At 37.9% G+C, this 15,754-nt stretch overlaps 1 protein-coding gene across 1 annotated transcript; it reads right to left on the bottom strand.

Annotated features, from left to right (window-relative positions):
* Positions 1 to 1,796: 1,796 nt before the first annotated feature.
* Positions 1,797 to 11,921, bottom strand: LOC143858175 (uncharacterized). Its single transcript, XM_077368814.1, has 5 exons — positions 11,771 to 11,921; positions 9,593 to 9,683; positions 8,421 to 9,399; positions 3,891 to 3,965; positions 1,797 to 2,253 (listed from the first exon to the last, which is right to left on the bottom strand). The coding sequence occupies exons 3-5, from the start codon at positions 9,318 to 9,320 to the stop codon at positions 2,137 to 2,139; spliced, it is 1,092 nt and encodes a 363-aa protein (XP_077224929.1). The 5' UTR covers positions 9,321 to 9,399; positions 9,593 to 9,683; positions 11,771 to 11,921; the 3' UTR covers positions 1,797 to 2,136.
* Positions 11,922 to 15,754: the final 3,833 nt, after the last annotated feature.

The raw sequence follows: 15,754 nt of genomic DNA, 5'->3' as shown, positions 1-15,754 counted from the left end.
GATGATCGAGCTTAGCTGATTGTTTGGTTGTACAAAAGCCAGGATAGCTTAGGGGTCTTGATTGGCATTTGGGTGTTACGCTAGTAAAACTCTGTGTTTGGTTGTACAAAAGCCAGGATAGCTTAGAGATCTTGCTTGGCATTTGGGTGTTACTTTAGTAAAACTCTTAGTCTGGTTAGCATTGAAATAACTGGATCACAAAAAAGTTGAATTTTGCTTGGATTGCTTGGGAATGATGCCCCCCCGCCCTCCCTCTCTCTCTCTATAGTGGTAACGACACCCCCTGACAACCAAACATTACTTAAGGCCATGTTTGGATTGCAGAAATTTTCTGGAAAAGTTTGAAAAAGAAATTTTTTTCCAAAATATCTTGATTTTCCATTTTTTAATTACACATGAAAAAAAAAAAAAAAAAAACCTTTAACCACAGCTGTTCAATTTTTAATTAGATAGGCATAAGAATTTCCTTCTACAACACTGCAAATATACTATTTTCCTCTAAAATATGGAAGCAAAAACTATTTTCCTAAAGACCTGTTTGGATTGCAAAAAAAACATTTCTGACGGAAATTTTCTCTAGGAAAAAATTTTCTTTTTAGGGGGCGTTGATATAATTATGGTTAATTTAGCGAGATAACATGATAAATTGAAGGTCCCTCTAAACAAAAATTCTATAGGGTTGGTTTAAGAATGGAGGTCATTTAAGAAATATTTTCCTTTCATTGCAATCCTAACAGGGCCTAAGGAAAAATAAATTTCATCAAGACATGTTTTTCTTGCCATTCAGACATGGCCTAATATAATCACATTCACAAGTCTGCCTCTAACCTCTTCTTATCCGGTGATTCTACCTCCTTTATCCATAAAGCCTCTTGTAAAACTAAAGAATTGATCTGTGTAGATAGATGGTATGGAAAGCTAGTTAAGGGTGGTAATATCATTTCTCAAAGGAAAATAAGGGAAATAATACCTGCACTCCTATATTTTGATAATGGCACTGAATACAATACATTGATTAGCTTTTGATAGCTCTTCAGAATCATAACAAATCTCTAACAACTAACTAGAGAAGTGTAAATCAAAGAGGGGAGGAGGGCCATTGTTACAGCAAGATGGTGTGGATATTATTTCCCTACCTTGTTTGCATTGCAAGAAAAACATTTTTGATGGAAATTTTTTTCTTGGGAAAATCTTCCTGCACATGATTAAGGGAAATAATGTGATTATGATTAATTTAGAGGGATATTATCACAAATTGAATAGGGAATTAGGGAAGTTTAGAAAGATTTTTCCTTTCCGAACTTTTCAAAAAAATTCATGCAATCCAAACAGGGCCGATCAACCAGAAAAAAGAAAGCCCTTTATGCAGGGTTAAATTTTCAAATGAAATGACATCTTAACATAAGCTACCATTGGCATCTGCCTGCAACATAGAGACAATAGCAGAAGGCATTTCGCGAAATGGCTGTTGCATGAGAGTGCAGCAACATAGGCCAGATTTTGTCTTATTAATTTAATTCATCTGATGTGGCTATACTCATGCAAAGCTGTTCCGCGAAATGCCTTCTGTGATGGTCCCTAGCAAATCCTATGGCGACCAGTGGACCATCTGGTACTTGGATGAATTACCCCCAAAATATGGGTATTTTGGTCATTTTGGTGTACATGAATTTTGCCAAGGCTCTAATCTCTTGTCTTTCTGTGCACTTGTAGTGAAGCTAGGAACTTGTCTTTTTTAACAAGATGGGTTTCCATATTTGATAACAGCTCTGAGCTCTCTTAGGAAAAAAAAAATCTATGCCAAATGATGTGCCATTTGATCTTGTCCCACTGGCCCAAACCCAGTCAAATTTTTTGAGGGCTTACTAAATCGGGCCTCAAATCAGGCGACAAATCGGACTCGAACCTTGGCCCAACTTGGGATGAGACTTACAAGCTCATTTGGAAAAGTTCATAGTTTAATATATCAAAATTATTCATCTACAAAAGAATTAAGGCGAAATGCAATCTAATAAAAGCTAAGTCCTAGATGGTAGAATCATTTATAAAGCTGCAGATATTCATGAATGCCTGATGTAAATAACAAGGAGCTGTGAGTTGGGAGCATCAAAAGCAAAGCATACCAAGAAATAAGAATCATGGAGAGTGTGCACCATGCGTTCGCGAAGCCCATATCCCAAAAACAAGAAGCCAGAAGACAAACAGGATTGCCCAATAGCGTGCCGGCCCGTACTTTATTCTAGATAGCACAATCTGCAAGTGTAAAGGAAAAAAAAAGAATTATCATCCATTTGGGGGGTAAAGCTGTAGATCCCAAACTATCAAACTGGGAAGGGAAAAAGCGAGGAAGGCAACATGAGTTGCAGTACAACTTAAAAGTCTATATGACATGCTGAATGAATTGAGAAGACCGCGGTAATTCCTGGCGTTTGCAGTCCGTGAAAATTATTTCTTAGCCTAGGTTATTAATAGAGGGTGTTTGGGAAAATCCAACACCAGGTATAAAGAAAATTCAAAAGTAATGCGCCTTCGTAGTGTACTAGGCCATAAAAGAGAAGCATATTCTACCACGGATCTGTTTCCCTAGCAATTAAAAGATAGGCACAGTTTAGCGTCCCAAGGGACCATGATGCAGAAAGTGTACCTAGAACATCCAGCTTTCATTCAATCTCTTGTGCTAACCAAACTGTAGGGTTTTCTCCCTCCATTGTGTACAGAAAACCCATGGGGTTCTCCGTGTTTTTGTGCCCTGGTGTGTACCATTGAAGCTAATCCTCTTTTGGTGATATATCAATAAGTTCTATGACAAGGAGGTGCTGATTCTATACATAGGACTGTGCTGCCCTCACAGCAAATATTGAGATTACTGCCCTAATTTGTGCCAAAACTATTTTAGTGCGGGTGGGCTGTTTGCTGCATTGTGCACGGAGTGGATATACTTTATTGGACTAACTTGGGTTATTATGCAGTCTCTATGTGGTATGGGTAACGCGAAACTCTAAGACTCAGGCTGTACTGCCATCGTGTGGAGCAGCAAGTGTGCTCCACCAATTCTGCACACAAGGCAGATCCATCTTAGCATCTACACGTCTACCCACTCATCGAATAATCCTACTTCAATTAATGAAGGGAGAGAGGTTGAAAGGGGCAGAAGAGAGGATGGAAAGAAAACTCCCGAGGTGGAAGAACTCAAATTATATTTTAGTGCCCAAAGGCGAGCTCATTGCTTTGTCGAAAGTGAAAGTTACTCTACATGTTAAACCGAATGGAGTACTACTTTTGTGAAGGCCAGAACACCATGCATCCAATTTTGTAGGAACAAATCTTCTCTGTGGTTACCTGTATGCCACATGATGGGGGGCGCAGATAGCAGCCGTGCGGCATCATATTGTTGTTTCTTTTTTCTTTTTGTTTGAATGGTTCATATTGTTGTTTCTACAAAAACAATTCTTGACATTCCCTTTTTATGCAAGTTCGAATTTCCAACTTTACCTTGATGCCACCAAAGGAATATCAAATCCACGAGGAACTAAAAAACATCCAAACTCTCTTACAATAAATTCGCACTGAAAAAATAATCTGGTCTCTTCATTCATAAACCCAATTACCATAAACTCGATATTGAAGAAGCATGGTTCACGTTTTGACAAATGTAATTAAGAATGTAAGCTTAATGACAAATAAACAAGTGTATGATCCTCAGAATACCACGAAAACAAAAAAGTAAAATGACATCTTTTTTTTAATGGTTAAAATGACAAATCTTTTATCGAGTAATTGAGTGAAAATTAGACACGAAATACACACATTAAAAAAAAAGTTATAGGCATAGTACCCAATTAATGCATAACCTTAGAAGCAAATTGAGAGATAAGATTGTCTTTACTTACAATGCGAAGGAAGACCACAACTGCCAAAGCACATATACCCCCAAGAAGAATATGAAGCCCACTTTTAGCAGTCCTCTGCCCATCAATGTGAAACTGATCAGATATGCAACAGATCGGTATAATGATGAACATTGGGTGCAGTATTGGCAACAGAGATTTAAACAATATGCATTAGATATTTTTAAGAAGGTTAGTTTATGAAAAGCAATAGATATATTTTCTCAAAGGAATGCTTCTACGTTAAATATGATTTAGATTTAAACAATATGCATTAGATCCTTTTAAGATGGTTAGTTTATGAAAACTGAAAAGCAATATATTATTTCTCAAAGTAATGGACGTTAGAGATGTTTTTTTCCATATTGAAGTATACTGTGCTTGACGGATGTGGTGAAGTTATCTTACGCACTAGTAAAAGACTAAAAGACCATTAGCTGAAGCGGTGGAACTTTTGTACAACAAAAAATCACCAAAGCCAGATATTTGAGAATAAACAACTAAATAACATAATTAATGTTGACCAAGAAGCTCTGAAGAAATTCAATTATCTGATGGAAGTGTTGGCAATTTCAATGCCAAGTCTTGTCATCATTTATTGTCAACAAGCAAACATCATTCTTCCAGTCGTAAAATATAAATAACCATAAAAGATAAAAATAAAATCAGATGTTGCATGCGTGAAAATCAACTATGAATTCCCTATGCCTACACCGATTGCCATTAGGATTATGTACAAAGTGAAGGGATAATTCATAATTTAATAGTGTGCTCTAAAATGTAGAAATGGCAAATGAGAAGAAAACAAGGACCTCAGCATATTTCGTATGAGATGTTAAGGATTTTCTGGCCGCCCTCTCCTCATCATGGCTCACAGCAGTCTAGTGGATCTTGATGTACTACAATCTCTCATGGCCGTAGTCATGGTCCAAATCAGACCCATGAATGAAAGAAGAGATAAGTAAGGACTGTTTCTGAGACAGGTTTTGCATCTTTTGGAATAAAGGAGTTTTAGTTTAATATTTGTGCAGAAATTTCTGCTGTTTGTTTTTTGGTTCTTGAAATTTCTGCAAGTTTTTTCCTTTCTACTCGTGGGTTTCTTTCTTGATGAAAGCTTCCCTTTTGGAGAGCTGCAAATCTATGCAGAGTTGTCTAGAGCATTGGTATACGGTTGTAATCAACCTAGATCTGATCTATTGTGCTTCAATCATAATTGTCTGGATGAGTATTCAAGTAAATGTGAGTTGCTATGATTCTTGCAGTAATTTATTTTAGAATAATTCCAAATTTGATTAAATTGATAGAAATTTGGATCCAAACGATACGCATCAACTTTTGGTGATTATTCTTGGTAAAAGTTGCATCATAATTTGATATCAGAGCAGCAATTGTTCATTTGTACTACATTTTTTTATATCAAAATGTCAATCATAGATTTGTTTTCCTTTTACATCATTTGGTATCAAAGCTAAGATGACACAAGGGGATTCACTCTCCTTATCTCTTTATCATTGCAGAAGAGGTAATGAGCATCCGGTTGAGGGAGTTATTTCAAGACACACTGGCCGAATATTATTTTTGCTCCAGAGGGAATACTCGTATCACCTATTGGCTTTTGCAGACGATGCCATAATCTTCTTCAATTGCCATAAGAGATTGGTTGACAACATTATGAAATTTTTGGCTCGTTATGAAGCTGCAGTATGAAGCTGCATCTGGTCAACTTTTTTTTTTTTTTTGATGACGTAGGGTGTCCCCACCCCATCTGGTCAACATATTAATAAAGGAAAAAGTTACTTTTCCTGCTCTGAAAAATTGTCCTCAAACAGGAGGATAATAAGTGGGGCTATTGGTTTTCTATTCAAAAAGAGCTCCACTATACAAAGGTAGACTCAAGATTATATACTTTCTTGTTATTGTTGTTTTATTTTCTTGTAATTTTGGTTGAGGCCCACCTCGGTCCCCTTCCTTTTTAATGAATTCATCTTGCCATTTCAAAAAAAAAAAGATTATATACTTTGAGAAGCTGATTGAGAAAGTGTGAAGGCAGGTAGAGGGATGGAAAGCGAAGTTTCTAACGGAAGGATGTAAGCCCATATTACCCAGTCATGTGATGTTGTCTGTCCCCATTCATATTATTCCTGCTATTAAGCCCCGTAAGGCCATTTTAAAACAAATTGGAAGTATTTCTGCATACTTTTGGTGGGGCCCTATGGAGTTTGGCAACAGACATCATTGGGCGGCTTGGGACAAGTTGTATAAGCCAAAGGATGGAGTAGGTTTACATAAAAAGCCATTAATGGACTTTTACAGTGCTTTCAGAATCAAAAGTATCCACAACTTGCACCAAAAATCAAACTTATGGAGTGCATTCCGAATGTCAAGATACTTGAAATGTGAGAACTTTTATTTCACGGATCCAAAAGCAGGTGACTCAAAACAATAGAGAGATATGCTCCAGTTGAAAGAGGAAGATTAGATAACAGTAGATGGGTTATTGGGAAAGGGAATACCTATTTCTCGAGTGATAAGTGGTTCAGCAAGTGTCTTCTTATAGACCTTGTCTCCAACCTCTTTGGCTTAGATCTGAAACTCAAGATGAAAGACATCTTGAAAGAGGATGGTACTTCAGATCTTTCGGACTTGGAAAATATTCTTCCTCAGGAGGTTATTGATACTATGAAAGCCACAATATTGAAGATATATTCCAAGAGTGACAAGCTGGCTTGGATTCCTAATACTTATGGGCATTTCTCAACTAGATCTGCTTAGAATGTGGTTCATAGTAAGCTGACGCTAAAAACCTGGCCAAAGTTAATATGGCCGACTTGCCAATGAAGGTAAGATGCTTTCTCTAAAGAACCTTTGTAAAAGCAATTTATATGGACAGTACGATGAAGGATATGTTTATTCTTATTACGTCCAAATGTAATTGTAGTGAGGAGCTGAAGGAAAAATGCTTTGATCATTTGTTTGTTGAGAGTGATTTAGCAAGAGATCTTTGGAGTCATTTTGCAAATATTTTAAATGTTCCTCTTATTCAAAATCAACTAAACACTGCAAGACTCATTCAATGGTTTGAGCTATCAAAAAGGAGAAAAATTAGAATTTTGGTTTCTTACTGAATGTTATTCCATGCTTTATCAGCTGAAATTTTTTGGAAGGATAGATGTAACAGGCATAAGAAAGGTACTTCTAAAACTTCCAATATTACTGCTAGAGCAATTATAGCTTGGGGCATTACACTTGCAATGTTCGTTTTTCCCTATTCAAAGTGCTCCTACCGGGGTCGTTGGCTCTTGGGGCCTTCGGGATTACCAAAAGAAGGTTACGACTCCTACAATTTTAAAATTTTCATGGCTAAAACCTAATAGATTCAAAATGAAATTAGACACAGATGGTGGGTCAAGAGGCAGATCGTGGGTCAAGAGGCAATCCGGGCATTTCTAGTGGTGGAGGTATATATAGAGATTGTATGGATAAGCTTATCTTAGCTTTTAGTCATTTTTATAAAGCTAATACTAATATACATGGTAAATTGAAAGGCATTTTAGATGGCCTTAGATATCCTAAGACCTAGGGTTTCTGGTTTTCTCTACTGTCCAGATAACATAATTGATGACCCATGACACCTACAAGTATAATTAATGATTGGCGGCTTTTTACTTCGGGAGGTCTATTTGAAAGCATTGATGAGACAAGACTTTGAAATTGCCCAATGACTCAGATATTGCCCTAGTGGTCTATCCATAGTACGGGCCACTGGTTGTATGTTTCCAATCACCAGACACTGCCCATGCGTGTATGGTGGACATTGGCATTGGCCACAATTCGGGAAAATCGAGCAGACATAATCATTATTTCATTTCTATAGACAGCTTGAGTGACATGAACTCTATGTCACAAATATCTCCGATATTTTCAAAATATAGCAAATTTATCACGATATTTTGATAAAACGACAAAATCCCGATATAATCCTGAGAATTTAAAAAATATAGCGATATTTTCATTTATCGCGATAATATCACGATATTATCCCATTTTTACATTGTTTTACGATTTTCTTTCTTAATTAATTAATTTATTATATATTTCCAAATAAATTTAGGGGAGTGATAAATCGACTCCCAAATATCTTAAATCGACTCCCCATGTGTCTCTCTTTCTACTTTCTTCTCTAACCCAGAGGAGAGAGAAAGACACATGGGGAGTCGATTTAAGATATTTGGGAGTCGATTTATCACTCTCCTAAATTTATTTATCATTTTTTTACCGACATAAAACCAATATATATATATATATATATATATATATATATATATATATATATATATATCCCCGAGATTTTCCCTTGCCAAGAAATTCCTGAGAATGATATTTGTGACATGGCATGAACTGACAATAACTCAAGGATTGAATTCAAAGTTCAATCTTAGGACTGAGACTTGAAACTCTGCCAAAGAATTGGGAAAACAAAAGGTCACAATTTATACCAAGTTTTTTAGAAACCAGCACCAAACCAAGGCATACCTTCCCAACATGAGGAGCAATCAGCCATGCTAGAGTAACAGTAAGCAACCCTGTTGCAACTAGTATCCCAGTACTTTCCACAGCCCATTTTGCGGTAGGATTTTCAGTTGGGACAGCATCTCCAGTGCCGATAACAGATGATTGATCCGTCACAGCTTGTGAAACTGCCGTGGAATTATTCCGTAGATTAAACCACAATGAGATCTCACTAAGCCTTTGTCTTCGAATTGCTGCAATCGCATCAGGGTCCACATCCGAATTTGTCTCAACATGTAATGGTGTAAGTTCCCCTGTGGCAGTCCTTTCCCTTAGTGCTTCGTAGTCCTTGAGAGACGCCATGACCTTTTTGAAGTCCGCGGGTTGGACAGTTTTTGCTTCACTCCCACAAATTTCACAAACAGTGGATCCATGGCTAACAAACCACTTTAATGCACACGCATAATGTGCAAGAGAAAGATCATTTTTGCATGAGCAACCAAGATTAATAAGTGTGTCTTGATGATGGTAGGAGCCTGTTTCTACGTCAGTACTACAAATGAATGTCTCTCCTTCGGGGCTTATGAACTCCACAAATCCGGACCCACTTCTGCGATTCTTAGTATGAACGATATTATTTTCAACAGTTTCTAGGTCACCTTTTTCAGTTGAATTCTCGTCCATGTCAGGTGTTGGAGTTTCCTGAGATGGAGGGGCAATATCTAAGAAACCTAAGGCAATGTCCCCCCTTATGTCGGACTCTGCACATTGACAGACACGGCAAACTTCCATGCTTCCCTCCTTAACAGTACCATCATATGAAGTGGGGCAGGTCTCAAGTTTTTCACCAGAAGTGATAGAGCATAAACCCTCGGCATTAATTGCGTTATCATTGACTTGCGGCTGATCTTCATTATGGCCCATTGATTCAAGATATCTTCAACTTCACAAAGTAAACCCGGTCTCCTAAATTTAGAAACAAGAAACCAAGTGTGTGCCACACCTGTACGGGAGCAACAGGAATTGCATAGCAGAGATGTCACAATTTTGAAAGAAGAATTAATTTGGTGAAATAGACGGAATATGAAATTCCTAACTTTTAGCCCCACTGAAAATCATCTTATATCTCCCTCAAAGAGAGAAAAAAATGGGGGGAAGGCATTAAGCATTTCAGGATATCTTTAATCTGCATTCACCTAGAAAACTCAGCTGTGCATTCTTGACTCCATAAAATCTGAAATTATTAGTAAGAGCAGTGGTTTCTTGAACTGCCAATGAAACCAAACACTGCACCAAAAATGAAAACCTCGTTAGAGAATACAAACTATAAAATAGCAAAACGTCACAAAACTCCCATAAACCATAAGAAAGTAAATATTTCTTGGAAACAAGGAACTGATTAAACAATAAAGGTAATTTGCATGAAGATGCTTAATGACTTCAATTATGTGTAAATATACAGTGCATGTTCATTCAACCTCTTGTTATCCCCTTGGATATATTTTTTTTCTAGCAAAGGGTTTAAAGTTGATCACAAGAGGGGTCCAAATGAAACTGTCTAGCTCAATGGGTATGCAATCAACTTTGTTGTTCCAGCTCAATTAAAATTATTATGAGTGAATTTCATGATTATATTCCAGATGAATTTCTGAATGGATTACAACCTGTAAAGGACATCCAACATCACAACAATTTCATAGCTGATTCTAGCTCGCGTTGCCCCAATGCCGAATAAACCCAGTAAAAGGGAGGACTCACAGGGACAAATGAACAAATCGATGAAGGGTATGGCAAGGCGTAAAGAAATCTTCTTTTAATAGATGATACATCAAGAAACCAAAAAGAGATACTAATAGGGATCAATTCAAGGATTACAAGCATAGGGAAAAGGAAGGGCAAAATGGTCATTCCCGAGGCACCCCAGTCGAACCAGTCAACCCCAAGGCTTGGTTTGGAGCTCGAGTGAAGATTTAGAAGGCACGGCCCTCACCTGGGAGTTAATTGGATAGTTATTGAAGCTTTTATTTATGTTTTAAGTAATGAAGGCAATTTGATTATTTTCATGCCGCTTAAATCACGTAAAGTGACAAGTTATATACATGCCCACGATAAGATGACTAATAGTGATTGAATTTTTTGTGTGACACCATCTCATCTCAAGCAGAATGCACCTACATTCAGTTAATCCAGCTTCAGAGTGAAGACTGTCCGAGGTGGAATAAATAAAATCACAAAACATCTACTAGACTTGGTTCCATTCCCTATCAATGAGAGATCTTGCGAAGATACTAAAGCATATGTTGGGAACATATGTCAAATGCACAACAGAAATCAAGCAGTCCATTGAAGCAACCAACGAAGAGTACAAGAATACAAGCTTTGAGCTGATTCTTGTTGAAGGTGACACCCGTTATACATTTATTAGGTATGGACCAATTTCACATGGCAAAGATCAAAAGCTAAAAGTGAAGAAATTGAAAATTGCAAATATATTCATAAAGTAGGACCAATGCATATCTTATAGTGCTCCCACCACTTATCAATCCCAATCCAGTCTTCCGCTTTAGCTGGTCACTATAACTATCTGTACCATGATCAGGAATATCAAAATAGTGAAAACTAATTGAAAAATTCGACGAGATTAGGTAGAGAATCAACACTAAGGAGGTAGCATAGAGAGCGATCATTGACCATGACAGGTCATCGGAGGGATCACCCCTGCGAAATCACATTTGCAGGTTTAGATTTCATCCAGCTATTTGCTATGTCATTTCTTTTTTTGGTGGGTCTATCTCTAGAAAAAACATTGAAAAATCTAAAGTCTTCCATAAGAACCCAGATAAATAAGAAGTAGCATAATGGGGGAACAATCTATATATTTCTAGACACGCCCAAATCGAGTTCTTAATTTCTTTATTTTCTTACCCACCAATAAACGAGGGAAATTGAGTAAACTGTCCTATTTCTAAACACACCCAAATCAAATTCTTAATTTCTTGATTTTATTACCCACCAATAAACAAGGGAAATTGAGTACATGATTCTATTTCTAGACGCGCCCAGATCAAATTCCTAATTTCTTTATTTTTCTCACCCACCAATAAACAAGAAAAAATGAGTAAATGGTTCCAGCCAAGAACATCATGATAGAAACAGTGCATTACTTTCTACAATTGAATCAAACCCACTAATTCTTTTTCATAGAATATACCCAAAAAAAAAAAGGAAAACCAATATCAGTGGCAGTTGAAAAATTAAAATTAGAAAGTGGGTTTTTTTTTTAAATGGTTTCACAAGCATTAGAAACAATCAGATCATAGGATAGGGCAAAAAAACAAGAAATTAAGAAGAAGATAAGAAAAACAATGGCCTACCTTGTAAAATCAGTTGTTGGAATACTCCTTTTTTTTTTTTCCTCTACTGTTACAAAGGGTTTTCCAAAGATCTTTGGAGAGAAAAATGCCTTGCGTATAGAGCGTGGTTGATAAGTTGTACGCGTCCTTTTCGTCCTGCTTGCCTCTTTTTTTTTTTTTTTTTAAGGAAATGAGATAGCCCTTCTTTTGATAATGACACTCCTCACTTTGTTAAGATATTCACCGATCCTGACTAATGGTGCGCCTCGTCGACCGCCATGAATAAAGGTTCTGGAAGGATAATATTAAGCGTTGATCAATATCTATAATCTTAAAAGATACTTTTGGGATTTGATATCTTTGCACGACCATATTTTGATATTCCCACTAGATTTACAATTTTTTTTATTAGGGAAACGATACTAGCTCAACCATGCTTTAATAATTGTACTAAACCATCTTGTCTTTTATTATTGGTAAAAATACAGTTACACCCCTCAGCTTTCTGACATTTTCAACTCTAACCCTGACTTTTAAAAGTCACGAACAATACTCTGAGGTTTCAATTTGTACAAGGTAGACCCGCTCTTTTGAAACACTTACAATGCAGATGAAGACCTCATACCCCCCTCCAAACCCCAAACCTGAATCCAAACACTCTAAAAAAACACAGTGGGCCCACATTGTTTGGATGATCCAGAGTATTCATTTGATGGACCCTAACATAAAAAACAGTATGTGGACGAACCGTCAACCGAGGGGTCTACCCAACCCATATTGAAACCTCAGGGGGTGTTAGCTGGTGACTTTTAAAAGTCAGGATTATAGTTGAAAATATTAGAAAGTTGAGGTGTGGTATCTGTATTTTTCCTTATATTATTCAACCCATCTTATCTTTTATTGTTTTAAGAGCCGTCAAAAGTTATTACAATTCCTAAAGAGCTCTTAGAAAGCCAATTAGAAAAGAAAAGACGAGCTGAGTTTGTACAATTATTAAAACATTGTTGTCCTGATATCATTTCCCTTTTCTTTATTGTATGTTGATAGCTAGAATTTATATGGTGTAAGGCCTTATAGTCCCGTATTTTTTCAAAAAGTACTGTATGGACCACAATATAGGATGATCCAAACCGTCCATGCGATGAGCCACTAGGTTGTACCCAAAAAATCATTTCTATAGGATGACCCTAACCATTCGATATCAAAATATGTCAGTACCAATAAAAATCTCCCTTTTTTTTTTACAAAGTTTTGTTCAAATAAATAGAAATAGAAAATAAAATGTGACGTGTATAATGGGCAAGACAAATGTTCTTAATGAGAAATTATATGGTGCCCCGAGCGGGCGTGCTCGTGTAAGCTGTACGAAAATAATGTCTGCATGGACCACAAATTAGGGTGACTTATCACACAAACATAATCACAATTATTATTAGAGTAGATGAAGTATGTGCAGCTGCACAGATAAGCTATATGTGTATGGCTGCACAAATCACAGTGGGGGTCACATTCTTTTGGGGATCCCAAGCATTCATTTGGAAGGCCCTACTATGGATAGGGTGTATACCAAAAATCAGCCCTTTAAAATCATCCTAACCCTGCCATTTGTGGAGGGAAAAATGGGTAGAAATAATGTCTGTCCATTTTCCCCTCAAGCTTATGACAATTTGTTAAAACATCTAGAAAGTGAAAATAGGGGGAAAATAAGGCCTCTGTCTTCCCAAACAGATAACAAAGATGCCTTGATTTATGGGATGCTGGTGAAACGTCACGGATTGTGGAATAGTAGGTTAAATATAAAAAAAGGAATTGCCACATAGGAAATTGGCTGCCACATAGATTTGAGGGAGGAAGGAGGGTTGTGCCACGTCACCGTGAATAGTGAAACAGCCCTTCGTCCTTTAATATATAGATTAGGGATTTGCTAGGGACCATCGCATAAGGCCTTTTGCGGCTAGGCTGGTGCATGCGAGAGCAGCCACACAAGCTCAGATTTTGCCATATTCATTAATTCACCTGAGGCGACTGCTCTCACATGCAACATCCTAGCCGCAAAATGCCTTCTGTGAAGAGATTTAGAAGCCTTGCATAATAAAGGCAACAAATGGATAAACTAACTCTCAATATGGAAATATTTCAGTACATCATCCTTATGGGTTACCTTTACACAGAGTCATAAGTATGGTATGGAGGTATGTTAAATTACATGAATGATAACATATTTAATAAAAGAGATGCAACCGTAATATCATTGCCCTATGATTCTTCTTATTAAAATTCATGATTTTAGGTTAATTCTAAAAAAAATCAATAATTTTAAAAATTAATCATCACAGTAATTTATTAGTCCACGGAAAATATCTTTGACCAAATTGTGAGCAATAGAGTATTGAAGAAGAAATCAAAGCAAGAGGAAAATAAATCATTACACACTGTGAAATGGGATTATATCAATAACAATGAATTCAATTCACAAAACACCGGCTTTTAGGTCATGCACTCCAGCATAGGATTCCTTGTTTGGCATCACTATTGATCTCATGGGTTTACCTGATGACCTAAAACTACCTGCTGGTAATCCTGGACCAGGGACTATTGTTGGATAGACCAAAACCATTAGGCGCGCCCACATACCGAAACGACCCCTCGGGTATAAGGACATATCCAAGGTTCCCATGTGATAGAATATCCTTATCCAAATCCTCGTCCACAGGGTATTCTGTAAAGTGATCTATTCAGTGTGATCCAATTAGCATACCCATTCCACCTGCCCTAGTGACCGATAAATGCCACCCCAATTCGTGTATGGAGGTGGCCTCCGGGAGTAAGTTCATCCATCACAAGGTCGAGATCAATAGTTGTTTGGTTGCCTTTTGACATGGGCTTGAGTGGTAGAAGCCATGGTGACGTTAGGAAAGACCGTAAGTAAAGGAGGTGAAATGAGTCGTTGAAGGGTTTTTCTAGCCCCAGCGTGCTAAACTTCGAGATTGCCATGCATTCCTCTTTTAGTGTAGAGGCTCTGTCGAGGCCCCACGGTGGGCACCAATCTGATGTTGTACAAATCTGCGTGTCCTGCCTTATGTATGGTTCTGACGGCGGGGAAGAGATCACTTAGACCTGCTACATGCGTTCACAGACAAAAGGTCAAGAACCACCCGGAGTTGGAACTCCAGAGGAACATTCGACACCCAAGTCAGACGGAGGCACGAGAATGATAGATGAACACCAATGAGATAGAAAAGAGATAGCGACGACCACTAGGAGAACCGAGTCGATACGTGCACCCAGGGCAATGTTTGGTGTGTGTTGTGCCCTATTTTGGGAAGGAGGCCTGGGGGCAGGGAAGAAGTCCCAGACGTGGAGTGGATGGTTCCGCTTTATAGGTGAAGTTCTGTGTTCTTGGGCGTAACGCGACAATGACTGACACTATGATAATCATTGGAGACACGGATCATTCGTGTAAGGGGTTGAGGAGTGATGTGACAAGATATGCACTCTATGCAGCTTCATGCGGCGGGCTAATACAAGATCTTGAACGATGGAGGCTGAATCTTCATACAACTGCTGGCAATGACATCACTGGAGAGTGAGAAAATGCTGCGAAGTCTCCTAGGATGGGAAGAACGATCTTGGAGGTGGTGAATCTGGTGATCTCACAAAGGGCAAGCCTACAAAGAGGGTAGACCTTATGGGGCACCGCTTGGGTGAACGCCTTTAGTTCCAAGGGGCCTTACCTAGACAATGGGGGCCATCAAAATACGAGAATTGCCAACGGGGGACAGACTTCTGAAAAATTGTTAGAGAGGGATGAAATGGGGGTTATCAAACTCTCAAAAGGGGGATATCAACCCTCTTTAACATTTTTTCAGAAGTGTCCCCCCCCCCCCCCCCCGGCAATTGTTCCGTTCCCAAATGTGATTAATAATGAGACGTAGTGCCATAATAAAAACAATGGAGTGCCAATATCAACAACATTTCCCTTCTTATAAACAGAAGATGTGCCCA

The sequence above is a fragment of the Tasmannia lanceolata genome, unplaced genomic scaffold, assembly GCF_043159265.1.
Source record: "Tasmannia lanceolata isolate RefF3 unplaced genomic scaffold, GAP_Taslan_0.1 ptg000025l, whole genome shotgun sequence".
In the NCBI taxonomy this organism is placed as follows: domain Eukaryota; kingdom Viridiplantae; phylum Streptophyta; class Magnoliopsida; order Canellales; family Winteraceae; genus Tasmannia; species Tasmannia lanceolata.
The sequence above is the reverse complement of the archived record's forward strand: the minus strand, read 5'-3'. Positions and strand labels throughout refer to the sequence as shown.